Source organism: Linepithema humile, chromosome 5 (assembly GCF_040581485.1).
Source record: "Linepithema humile isolate Giens D197 chromosome 5, Lhum_UNIL_v1.0, whole genome shotgun sequence".
In the NCBI taxonomy this organism is placed as follows: Eukaryota; Metazoa; Arthropoda; class Insecta; order Hymenoptera; family Formicidae; genus Linepithema; species Linepithema humile.
Genome location: NC_090132.1, coordinates 17,241,034 through 17,254,472, shown reverse-complemented (window position 1 = coordinate 17,254,472; position 13,439 = coordinate 17,241,034). Strand labels below are relative to the sequence as shown.

General features: G+C 36.5%; 2 protein-coding genes and 1 long non-coding RNA gene across 3 annotated transcripts in view; 1 reads left to right on the top strand and 2 right to left on the bottom strand.

The window, feature by feature from the left end:
* LOC105669331 (uncharacterized) overlaps positions 1-8,963 on the top strand; it is a 97,244-nt gene extending 88,281 nt beyond the window's left edge. Inside the window, exon 6 of the long non-coding RNA XR_001100243.2 lies at positions 8,828-8,963. This is a non-coding gene — a long non-coding RNA (uncharacterized lncRNA). The remainder of the gene's footprint in view (positions 1-8,827) is intronic.
* On the bottom strand, positions 3,282-9,087 carry LOC105669326 (sodium-coupled monocarboxylate transporter 1-like). Its single transcript, XM_012362218.2, has 8 exons — positions 8,867-9,087; positions 8,217-8,562; positions 6,941-7,095; positions 5,999-6,139; positions 5,818-5,926; positions 4,650-4,871; positions 3,913-4,424; positions 3,282-3,553 (listed from the first exon to the last, which is right to left on the bottom strand). Exons 1-8 carry the CDS (start codon positions 9,085-9,087, stop codon positions 3,460-3,462), a joined length of 1,800 nt encoding a protein of 599 aa, XP_012217641.1. The 3' UTR covers positions 3,282-3,459.
* A 1,148-nt stretch (positions 9,088-10,235) lies between these two features.
* LOC105669330 (KICSTOR complex protein ITFG2) lies at positions 10,236-13,401 on the bottom strand. The gene is made up of 7 exons (XM_012362223.2): positions 13,192-13,401; positions 13,032-13,119; positions 12,076-12,298; positions 11,698-11,981; positions 10,876-11,609; positions 10,567-10,801; positions 10,236-10,489 (listed from the first exon to the last, which is right to left on the bottom strand). Exons 1-7 carry the CDS (start codon positions 13,248-13,250, stop codon positions 10,310-10,312), a joined length of 1,803 nt encoding a protein of 600 aa, XP_012217646.2. The 5' UTR covers positions 13,251-13,401; the 3' UTR covers positions 10,236-10,309.
* Positions 13,402-13,439: the final 38 nt, after the last annotated feature.

Here is a 13,439-nt window from a genome sequence, read left to right as displayed (position 1 = left end):
AAAAAAATAATTTTTCATTAACCGCGCTGCCTCGAAGGCACTATCTCTAAAGTTAAAAGAAATTTTCTTTTTCTTTTAATTTATCTTCTTTAGTAAATGTATTCGGAAAAACATGTTGAGCTTGAGTCGAGCTGTATAGACACTTTACAAGAGAATAAGCGTGACCCTTTCTGCGCGACGGTCCGGAGCCAGTCAGCATATATCCTAACTTTCTTTGTATGATCTTCCTCGCTGCTGGAATACATATACCCTCCTTTTTCGCCGACTGTATAGTTATGCCGACAGAATACCATATACATTTGTACACGATACATTGGACCAGAAACGGGCGAGCTCGCTTTTCATCTTGTCTGATATTATGTCTCCCTCCGTGTTCAAACGGCTGATTACAAAATCGCGCAATGGGAGATAAATAACAGTATATAAAGAAAAAGTAGTAATTTAAAATGAAAAAATATAACAAATGTAACTTTCTTTCGGGGAAAAAAAAATTTTTCCGCGAAAAAAATTCGGGAATTGCTTTGTAAATGTTTTACAGTTTAATGAGCGCATGTAATTCCGGATCTAAAAATACATACTTCGGATGCGAAAGAAGTAGTTCTGTTTTAGAATCATAATTTGTAAAGAGTGCTTTAAAATATATATTTATTTTTAATTTCTAGTATAATAAAAATTATCTGAAATAATTAGAACGATAAGATTTCACGCTACATCGTTACGGTAACAAAAGATTGGCTTTTCGATGAAAATTTCAGCTCGACGAGAATCACATTGAAACTCTTGGTAAATCGTCCCTCTGTTACCTTGCCTGCTGCTCTCGTGGGCAGAAACGGAGGCCGATTGTTGTTTGTTTGTATTTACGATGAGAGCACCCCGGCTGCGTGTCTAGAGAAGGTGAATCGACGGTATGAAAAGGGGGAGGTTGAGGGGATGCACGGGTATATCGTATTCTCCATTCTATAGCGTATACAGTGCGTGCGGTTGGAGGCACGAGACGTTACCGGCCTGAAAATAGAATGTCACTCGGAGAAGAAACGTCACAATATTCCTCGTGTTTGCAGGCAGAAGTTGTTTTGTAGCTTCTCGTCTCGTTTCTCGTTTCGTCTCGGAGCTATTGTTGCGCTTCGTCACACGACAGTTTTTACTATGAAAATAGTAATAGCGATCGAAGACGAAAAGTCTGAAATCCTTTCAAATAAAGTGATCGGATTTCTCAATTTTATTTTATACATTTGCAATCGAAAATAATACCTCTCGCGAAAAGGTACGGCAGCGAATGTATCGAGTAACATTTGAATCATGTTACGCAAAAAACAAATTAATTTATTTTATCTAATAATTTTGAATAAATTAAATTCAAAAGCAGAGTTTTGTCAAGCCAATCTTACTATATTTACAATTAATTTACAATTAATTTTTCTAATTTTGCATTTGTTTTTGCATAAGATATTGTGCACTTAATAATTGATTATTATATTAATCAATATAACGTTTATTATTTTTAATAATAATTATTACGAACTTTAGAAATATTTCTTATTCACATCAGAAAATGTAAAGGTGTTGAATGGACCATTCAAAAATTAAATATTGAGCGTCAACCTTGTCATCTAATAGCATACGCGCAGATCGGCATGCATCTCATTGAGAAGTTCTGCCGACAAATCCTTTCGGCATCTGCCGAAGGCGGCTTCAATTGGCATATCTTTTCTGAGAAAGCGTGTCCTAGACGGACACCGCCGTAAATCCGATGCCCAAATGTTTGACAGAATAATTTTCACGTTAGCGGGGTGCATTATATGTCTATGCTAGCGCCTGACCGCGCGCATTGTTGCTGAAATAAGCCGTATCCCACACCGTGGTAGTCCCCCGTCTTTTTCCAAATACAGTGGCTCGACAGAAACGAGGGAATCTTGACCATATAATAGTTGTGATACGAAACTGGAAATTTATCTTCGGCCTATGTAGTTCGCAGCCAGCAGAATATGCGATAGCTACAGGCATTTTCTGAAAATAGAAACCATAGTAAATCATCCTAAAATCTTTAAAAAATATTGCCATAAAGATAATATTAGATAAAGAGAGTGAGTTATTCAACACAAATCTTTTAAAAGAAAGCAATAAAATAGGTGAATAAAAGATGTTTTTCCAGATGTGAATTTCATAAATACCAAAGAGAAATAATTTTTACAAATTTCGCCCTAATTTTCTATATAAAAATAATAATTAGTACGAAGGATTACAGGGGTGGAACATAGTCAATTGTCGCTTTAGAAAGGTTGCTCGGTGTAAAGAGGGGCGATATACGACGTCAACCACGAGGAAGCTGCACGATCGGGCCTCTCAGGTCTGTCACTCGACACCAAATCAGACAAAATCTGTCAAAAATCTGTCACCTAGGCCACAATGCGAGCCGGGTCCTCTCACTTCGGGATTTTACCCACACGTTGAAATCAGACCGGATAGAAAGGCGATGGGGGGAAACGACGGGGGCAGACGGAGAGTTTCTTCGAGCTCGCGCATCGGTATGTAAGTAGATGGGCCCCTGCCACCTATATTTGACACCTTTCAGTCCAATAAAATAAAACGCTTCGCGATGGAATGTGGTCGCCGCGTCGAGACACAGAAGCGCCGTTTCTCCTCTGGAGACATGGAATGTTCTCGTGAAATAGTTTCGTCCGGCCCTTCGCCGGTTGCCCGAAAATCGATGATCGCATCTCGGACACTGATAAGGGTCTGCCGTTTCGTCGTCTTGAATTCGAGATGATCGACTCGCCCGCTCGCGCCATCGAGAAACGAATCGAAGATTCGAAATTTGTCACGAGCCCGAACTCTGGCACGGTCTATCTCTCGCGGATTTTAAAGAGAAACTCGACGAATGACTTGACAAAAAACTCCCGCGGCATTTACATTCGGCCCTAATCCGATACGCATCGCTCCTCCAGATGTTTCAGATGGAAGGGACTTGTTTGTATTGAGATGCGTGGGGCAGATATATAATCTAGTCAATTTGACACCCTCATCGACGTTCTAATGGGTGCTTTCAACTCCGGACGGTGCAGTTATCTCCCAGCAAATAAGTCTACTTGCCTGTCGATCGGTGTCTTCCAGTAATTTAAGGCGTTAAGGATTTATTGATGGCAGCTTTCTTCATTAAAAGATTTATAAAAATAAAAGCCTCTCTCTCTAAATACCTTCGTATCAATATTGATATATATATCAAAAGTTATCTTCCAACTAATCTTCCAGTTAGCCCTGAGCATGAGTTTGCTCACGAAAAATAGATTACGATACAACATTTAATTTGGTATTATTTGATTACAGAGTATATAATATTACAGAGATCACAGAGCTTGCAATCATCGCGCGTTTATACCCCTTTGCTACAATAATGTCTTGTAATGTCACGGAGAAGAAAAATGTAGGGAATCACACACACACACAGAAAATGTATATATTTTAAGATTTTGACTCTTCTCTTTCTGAATTAGTCACCAGCGTTGTCGACATCGCATGCAACGATACTTCCATGTATTTTTTTGGTGGCATAAATCTGCAAATGATAACAATATTATTACAGATTAATAAATAATAAAGAATAATGATATATAAATGCATAAATTACAAACACGATACAATGATATTCAAAATAAATTCCAATTAACTTAAATATTTGATGCAATAATTTTTATATGCGATGTACATCAGCATTGATTTTATCAATGCTTTTCTCTTAGCAAAAATATCTACTTTCTGTTCAATTTTACAATAAATGCACACATGAAGCCAAAAATATGCACCATAATTTTCTCCGATAAATTCTGATAAAAAATTACCGAGTAAAGAAATGGCCTGCCTTCTGTGTTTCGAAATATTTCGAATAAAATCATAACGCGAAATTCAGAAACATACCTGGTGATGAACGGCGGGAAATGATCTCGATCGATATCCCTTAAATCAGGAGCGCCGCAGATGAAGCTGACCAACGTGCCGATCACTATTACAATCAAGGCACCTAACAGCGTGTAGTACATGAAAGATATCCTGTACATGAAGAAAGGCTCATCCACGGATTCGACTTGCATTGGATTCTGCGTGCTTGCTGTCGTCGTCCGATTAAACAGACCGGGCACGCTCGAGCAGCCCTTCGTCGTGGAGGAAAGTGCCTCGTAGTAGAAACGATGATTGGCCATGTGCCATTGCGCGCCGACGATGATCCAGATCATCGTCACCATCGAGACCAGACCGCCAACCACCGCCCCTTTGGTCGTCGCCCAGGGCACCAACATCCCTAGCGAGAACAAGCCCAGCATAGCGCCAGCGGTGATACCGGTGACAGTCAGCGACAGCTGAAAGATATCGCCGAGCCGGTCCACAAGAAACACCATGCCCACGCACAGGATGCCTAGGACAACCACCGTGAGCTGAAGACAATACAAATCGCATTGTGAAAACGTATCTAGCATCGCTTGACGTGCTTATAATATGGAATCGAATTAAAGGACGCATACGGTATCCGTTGTTCTTATTTCTGTTTATTGAAGCGTTTAGCGATATCGCAACGTGACGAACGGACAGAAAAGAAGGCATCTTGTTTTCTTCGCGCGGTTTCGAATCGTAATATATTCCGCGCGCATCTGCCTTTGTACCTTCATAATGTTGGCGGCTTTATTCTCTTTATTGTTGCTCTCTGGCATCCAACGATCGATGAAATCCTCATAAACCGTGCCAGCGACTGTGTTCAGCCCGGCGCTCATCGTCGAGAGGCCGGCACTCACCAGACCGGCGAGAAAGAGGCCAGGAAGTCCCGGAACGTCCGCGGCTACATCCAGCACGTAATACGGTAATATCTTGTCGCTCCTTGCTACCACCTGAAAGCAAGTTAATTCCCTTACTGAAATCTCTCACAAGAGGCGATTTGTTTAATCCTTAACTGCCCGACTTTTTAATCTTGCTTTAATTACACGCGATTTACAAAATTTTTATGATATGAGTGTATGGCTGAAAGATATAAACTAAAAGAAACCAAAAGATTTAGGAATACGATTAAAAAAAATCTAATAAAAAAAGTTAATTCTAAAATAAATATCAAAAAATCTGCCATGGATTTAAACTAATCCGCTGTTCGAGTGTGCAAAAAATATCGATGATCTTAAAACTTTGAACAGAGTAATTTTGAGAAAAATATGCTGTTAGCCCCATAAAATCTGCTTCTTCGAAACAAACAATTCCTTCCTCGAGTATTTTTTTACATTATCACAAGTAACGGAGATTTATTTAAAATGTTCACAATTTAAGCGGGATATTCTGTAAATTGCATCTCGAAATTTGCAATAAAACCATTGCATATACGATCTTTTAGTGACTCATATTTCTAATATCGTCCGCTTATATTTATTTAATTCCAGTCTTTCTAATATAATCATACTTCCGTCGTGCTTTTAAAATTCCAATTGATTTCTATCAAGCATTAAGCCCACTTTAGACGATCTATAATTCGCGACAAACTTCGGGATAAAATTCTATTTATAATTTTATGTGCCGTATAATACAAGAAACATTTGAAAAATCACAATACACACTATGTACAAAATATATATTAGTGATGTGCATTTTGTGTATGTGTAGTTCGATTTTTTCGACGTTTCTATACATAGAATTACAGATAAATTTCTATCCGTCTGTGAATTCTGTCACGAATTATAGACCGTCTAAAGTGGACTTTAGTCGAGCGTAAACGACACGTATTTACGCATACATTCGTCATAAATGTACGAATGGTTTAGCACGGGACACGTTAAGGGCTAATAAACTTACGTGCGCGCTTATGGGATCGCATTTGTGATACCTGGCATACATCGTGAGTCCGGTGAAAACGGAAATCAATTTTACGACCACTAAACCTACAGCCAGAAACCATATTGACCTGCGAAGATACAAACATAAAATAATTGTCATTTATGTCAAGCCGTTCTAGAAGATAAATATTTGCAATTACTTTTGTGCTTCCTTAATAGTAGGTACTGCCAGGAATCTTTGCATGGAGACCTGACTAATTCCCAGCGATGACAGCCACGTTAATACCATTCCTACTGACATACCCCAGAACGAATTTCTTGCGAAAGGACTGGGATCCATGCTGTTAAAAAGAATCGACAATATTCTTTATAGCTCTAATTATATTCTTGGGAAAGAATAGACAATACGGCAATCATAAAAAGAATCAATGTGCGTTAAACGCGCTTTTGTGAATTGCATTTAACATTTAAGAAACAAAAAAAACACAATATAATTTAATTTTTAAAACGCTGAAACGCACATCGTGTTAAACATGTTGCAACATTTAAAAATTATGTTAGTGTAATCAACATAGCTTAACTAATTAAGGTGCAATGTTTATAATTAGTAAACCGATCAGCAGCGCATCAAGACGCGCGCATTTATTCAATGCCTGTGTATCTTCGATTTTATTGTTTTATTTTTATTAATATAAAGGATAATGTCTTTACCATTAACCCTTTCGCTGTTATCCGAAACAACATGTATAATAAAATCTTTCTATCTTTCTATTCTTACGAAACAAAACGCTAGTCTTGGAGAACGCTGGACTTGGTCAGAAAAGCTAAATCTTAACAACTAGCGGAGAGTCACAGAAGAACTTCCAGATCTAGGTGACATATCAGGGACTAATTTTTAGCCCCACTCGCTCTTACTATTGCTACTATTACTTTTACGGAACAAAAAATATATTTTTTTGACATAATTATATTTAATCATCTGTAGAAAACAAAACTGTAATGTTTATGTATTAAATTTTCATAAGATATGCATAAAAACTAAACTCTATTGTTCGCGACATCGATGTTTACCGATTCCCTATGCATAGATTAACAGTGAAAGGGTTAATAAATTGTGACATAAGAAATACAGCTGTTCTTACTTCCAGAATATAATTCTACCACCTTCTTCAGCTATTCTCCATGTCTCGCCGACACCGCCCACGGCGATGGTCCCCAAAATCAGAACGGCGACGAGACTTCCGACAGTCACCGTCATCTGAACCGTATCCGCCCATACGACAGCCTTCAAGCCTCCCTATAAGTTTTTCAAAGAGAGATTACTCGGACACAATAAAGGTATCAGTGTCAGTCACGACGCGACGTGTACAGAATCAAACGGTATGATCGGGGGGTCGGTGAAACGTAAACGCGGGAGAAGTTTGTGACACAATTGCATAATGATATTACGTTGCAACGCTGTGATCTGTATTTTATAAATCATTATCGCGGCAGGAATTTTGTCGAGAGTTACGACTTTGGTAATAAAATTGCACAAATGATGTTGTCAAGTGCAGTTTATAAAAATAATCATCGGCGTTAATCTTATCGCAAACATTGAGCTTCCGACAAGCGTTTGCTTTCTTTCCTCAAAGATATCTCTACCAAAAAACAAAATGCACAATTGATTCTCTTTTCGCATATCATCTTACTATTCAATGTACTATTGTCTAAACAAGTGCAAGACGAAAGCAAATAACGGCAAATCTCGTTACTGTTTGTTTGAGCAACACAGCAAATTCAGTCATTATCCTGTTGTCGCATCGCGCGATAACAGGATCCACACAGCATGCATATCCGGAGCACGTTCAGAAGACATCCCGAAGATATCTTTGAGAGATACGATATCTTCGGGGTGTCCTATGTGGGGAATGTCATAAATAATACAACTTGTAAAATTGATAAGAGCGTAGTCGCGTTCGACAAAGCCTTAGATAATTCTACTCTAAACTAATCACTTGTTCGTCTGCCTATCACAACTGTCCGTGTACTTTTCATTTAAATAAAGAATGTCTGATAACGCTCAGGATGGCGCGCCGTTCTGTGACGAATGACGAATTCTATTTCGGAGCTTTCGTGGCCTTCTAACCAATCCGGACACGAGTCTACGTGTTTTACGACTTTAATAAATCTTTATTTCAACATGCAGCACGTGCGATTGTTACTTAGACGATAACAGCGTCTAGAAGTTCAAAGATAATCACAGAACATTGCATCATCATGGATATTTCTTTTACAAAATTATAAGAAAATGTTGAACGCTTTTTCTTTTAATTCAATATGCAGTAAAGCATTAGCATTATCATCAAACTAATGGACGCCCATTCAAACTTATCTTTTATAATAATAATTAATTGATATGATATTCATTTTACTTACGATAGTCGTGTAGAAAATGCAAACCATACATATCACCGGCGCGACGTAATGCAGATTCATTCCAGTCGCTTGTGAGAAAGCTAACGCCGGCACATAGATTATCAGCGGCACATAAACCACCAGCGAAAGAGTATAGAGAAACGATGCTAACAGCCGGACCGGTCTGGAAAATCTAATTTCCAAATATTCGAAAGTGCTTGTCAATTGCAGTTTATAAAACACCGGCAGGTATACGCATACAATTAAGAAACAGCTGATGAACGATGTGAAAATGCACGCTGCATACTGAGTCCCATACTGGTATACTTCAGAAGGCACGCCGAGTAAGGATACCCCCGATATATGACTGAAATGAATTTTATCTTTATCAGAAATGGTTCTTCTTTTTTGACAATCTTAATACTTATTTCAACCAAGCTTAAAGAAATTCGCTTTTCGCGAATTAAATTTTCCAAATTAGTTTTAAAGAATTTTGAGATATTCCACGTAAAAGAAAATTTTTTAGCTAAGTTTTTTTGTTAAATTAAAATAACAAAGGTCGAAATAAAATAATCAGAAAAATGTTTTCCAAAGAAATTACAACAAATGATATATTCTATCCTTAATTACAGGATTACGGAGAACGGCGATAAAATGCTTCATTAAATCACCTTGCTATTAAACTCATACTAATTGGAAGAAAAGACATAGTCTTGCCACCGAGTAGATATTCAGTGGTGTTGTCCTGCTTCGTGCTGAAAAAACCGAAGTATACTCCGATGAGGACGCTGACGCCCAGAAGACCGCCGAAGAGAGTGTAGTCGGTCCACCCGAAGGTGAGTACCTTCAGCTCATGACCAACAAAAAACGATTCCGTAGCATTAATGTCCATTTTGAATTCGTGAGCTCGAAGAATCCACGTTGATAAACTGGGTATTTCAAAGATTCAAATATTAGATTTACAATTATTATAGAATTAATTGTACAAGATGTTACATAAGACTGTCTCACATTTAGATTCGTAAAACATCAATCTTTTGCTATAAGCGAACGGAAATTGATTGTTAAACTTGATTATGAAACTGGAATAAATATTTCGAGTAATACTTTACATTGCATACTACTTATCAATATTTTTAACTTTTAATTGTCTTATAAATTTACTTTTTAATAATTTAATTTTTTGAAATTTAATATGTAGAATGAGCTGTGAAACCAATTGCTTTATGTTTGTATTTTCTTTATTTCTATATATCGACAAACGTTTTTCGGTGATAGATTTGATCCTTTTTAGTATTTTTGCAAATCACGTCTTTACATACGATATTATCGAAATCTCTATTCTACTATTAATCAATTTCTTAATTCACCCTTTAAAATCTAATGGAATTTAGATAATTTCATTCCACATATGTGACATATTTTCTAAATTTTGTGAACGCTGTACATTGTTGGTCATACTTACATATCTCGATTACTTCCTTCCTGCTCGTTTCGTACGACGATCTGGATTCTGCATTAATATATTTATAATAACGCACTATGTCGGCAATAAAAGGACTATATTTCGGAAAAGTGCCGCTTACGCGTCCACAGTCTAATCATATGTATTTATATCTAACAACAGTATCACAGAATTTGGAAAAATACCTGACGAGATCTACATACGCACTGACAATGATGACGTGCAGTAATATGCTATATGTTGGGCCGAAACTCGGCATGGTGTTAGCCTAATTTATGGTACCGCAGATAAAATGCTGCGACTCACAAAGTTTCGCAAATAGGCGAGGATCTTTAAATAGGCATCTTTACGCTGCATTTTATGTCAAAATTAATTTCATCATCGCCGGTATCTCGCCGACTGTTTGTTTGCCAAAAATTTTCGTCGATCATATATTCTTCGCGATAATGCAGCATGACGTAGAACGATCACATAAATTTCCTGTCGATACAAAAAAAAAAAGATATCAAAAAAGAAACGCGTTTCACAATCGGACATTTTGAAAATAATATCGAATTATGTCGTGATCAGATGTGTCCAGGAACAAAAATAAATATTTAATATATATATATATAATATATAATTATAATAACATTTGCTCTTTAGTACATTATTGTACGCCATATAATAACCATTCCGTTAACTGTTGCATCTTTTGTTGTTTTTCATTGGTACTACATTCGCCCAGTAATTTTTCCAAAACTTGCATTTCATCTAACTCAAAATCTTTCACGGGATTTAAAGGACTGATCGTCATACTAGGCAAACTGACATCATAATAAAGAAAGATCTGGAAAGTAGAAAATGTAATTATCTTTGTTGTAACCGTAAACGAAATTTGTTTAGACTAGATATATGTATAGAAACCTTATTGTTAAAGGTATTATACACCAGGCTGGGACTAGAAGTTCCCGGAGTCACATTATAATTTCCCGTACAAAAAGCTCTGACCGGTTCCTCAAATTGAAAGCGTACGCTGTGCCGTTGTTGATCTAGAATGTAAGTCTGACCGTCCCAGGCGCATGCAATTATTTCGTCGGAATTATTACCTGTGACATCTAATCGGCACAGAGCAAATATCTGATGATCTACTTGCATAGCCCTATAAACATTATACAATTGTTCTCAAATAAAACAATATGTGAAATTGCATGTCATCGATATATATTCACTTACCACAAAATGATCTCATCCTGCACTAACATAATAGTTCCATCAAGCGTTGCTAAAGCGTAGGGTTTTCCTTTTGGAGTGCTTTCACCAATTCCATCAAGCGCATCCTTATCTTTATTGTTCTGAATTGTATTGGTATTACTGCTATCGCTATTATTATTATTGTTGTTAATTTTGTGGGACAAATCTTTAAATGTTGGTAACAACATATCTTTTAGAGTTTTCCTATCAAATTCTCCAAGAATAACTTTGCCACCAATGAAATTGCCGTCCACTTCATCATTGCTTGAAGAATCAGCAGGATTATAAAATCTAACTGCTCTTTGATTTTCTGCTGTGATATCTCCACGAGCATACTCGCCTGCCATATCTAGACTATTTTTCCGAATTATCGGTTGCGAGTAATTTCTTTTGAACTCAAGCGATGCAGGTTTAAAGGTTTTCACATCTAATTGACTGTCGTCCGTAAAACTTTGTTTCGAGATCTTCTCTTTAGGCATATAACTAGACATTTTAGATTCAAGTGTTGAAATAAACGGTGTTACTCCCGGCTCTAAATCCCCGATAATTTCCGTTGAGATATTTTGATTACGCATCCTAGATATTCCTAATGTCTGATAATCTACAGCCTCGTAGGAACAATCTTTTGCTTGGCAATCCTCAGAGTTGCATTTAATCCGCATAAACGTACCACCAGGTTGTGCTACCAGTAAGGTTGGCGTACCATCACCAGTATGCTAAATAAAAATTTTCATCTTTTAATATATCTTATGTTTGTATTATAATCAATACTTTTAAAGTGTCAATATATTTAATTCGACATACTTGCAACGTAACTGTTCCTATTTGATTAGTGCATTCCCATTTATTTAGGCCAATTAATTTTCCTGTTCCTAAATCAGCATTACTTGACCATCTGTAAGATCTGACGACGCGATCTGTCAGACCAAGAATCATCTCATTGGCACCATCTTTGTCAACATCAGCTATCAACACTATTTTTGTGTTCGTTGGAATTCTTTGCACATGTACACATTCCATTTTTCCAGAGAGTTCATTAATTTCATTAGTATTGTCCACGTGTTCCGAGTTTTGGAAATTTGCTGTATCTGCATACATATATATTCATTAGTTATCTCTAGTATAGAGAATTTCTTTTATTTCACAAAATATTTCTTTCTATATCTTGAAATACAGACTTACCAGTATTTACTTTGAAGTTATCCTGTTCATTTATATCTTTGCCAGTATACTGACCTAATATGTTTATGTTATTAGGATTGACAGATCTGGGACTATAAAATATGTGTGTCCATCCATCACCACAGATGACAACAAGAGCATTGCATCCATAATTAAAAATATCTCCAATTGCTACGCTGGTGATAAGACCAAGGCCTGTAATTTTCTGCCACAATTCTGATCCCTGTCATATAAGAGGCAATTAAGATTTAAATTAAGATATATTAAATAAATTAAATATTACAATTTTTGGCTTGAATTATTAAAATAAATTATTAAAGACAAGCTATAGAGCCAGAGCTAGTTGGTCATGCTTAATTTATTAAATTTTATAACATTAGATAAAGTCTATACGTTTCGACCATTCGGATGTGGTCATCTTCAGTACAATTATTCATTAAAATTATTAGTACATTTAATACATAAAACAATTGTTAAACAAAGTCATCTCGGAACATATTACATTAAAATTCATCATACAAATTCGTTACTTTTGAAAACGTCTAACCCATAGTTGGAAAACATTTCATCAATGTCATAATTATTGATGTGGGCAATGAATGCCCAATTCAATAACAGCAATAATAATTTGGAGGTTGCTGTTATTGAATTGGGCATGACATTGATGAAATGTTTTCCAACTATGGATTGGACGTTTTCAAAAGTAACGAATTTGTATGATGAATTTTAATGTAATATGTTCCGAGATGACTTTGTTTAACAATTGTTTTGTGTATTAAATGTACTAATAATTTTAACAAATAATTGTGCTGAAGATGACCACATCCGAATGGTCGAAACGTATAGACTTTATCTAATGTTATAAAATTTAATAAACTAAGCATGACCAACTAGCTCTGGCTCTGTAGCTTGTCTTTAATAATTTAAGATATATTACTTTAAGTCATGTTACAAACCTTAAAAATATAAAGTTCTCCTTCAGCAGTACCAACAACCAATTCATTGTCGCCATCATTATCAACATCTCCTATTGTTAAGCCGTGCCTAGATACAATATTTGGATAATTATCATTGTAAGCTGTTTATAAAGCTGCTGGTGGTCATAATTAAAGTTACCTGCATACAGTACCAGGTAATTCCCACTGCAATCTCTTTACAAAGCTAACAGCCCTCATGATTGAATTTTGTACGTAACTGTTGCCAGCGATTTGGTGGCCAAACTATATAGGTAGCTTTGGCTGTTACTAGACCTAGAGATACTGGTCCAAATGTATTAGAGTCCATAGAATGTCCGACGTGGTCTCCTTCCAACCAACAATGTCCTTGTGGTACCTATAATCATAAAATCATATTTTATTTTAATA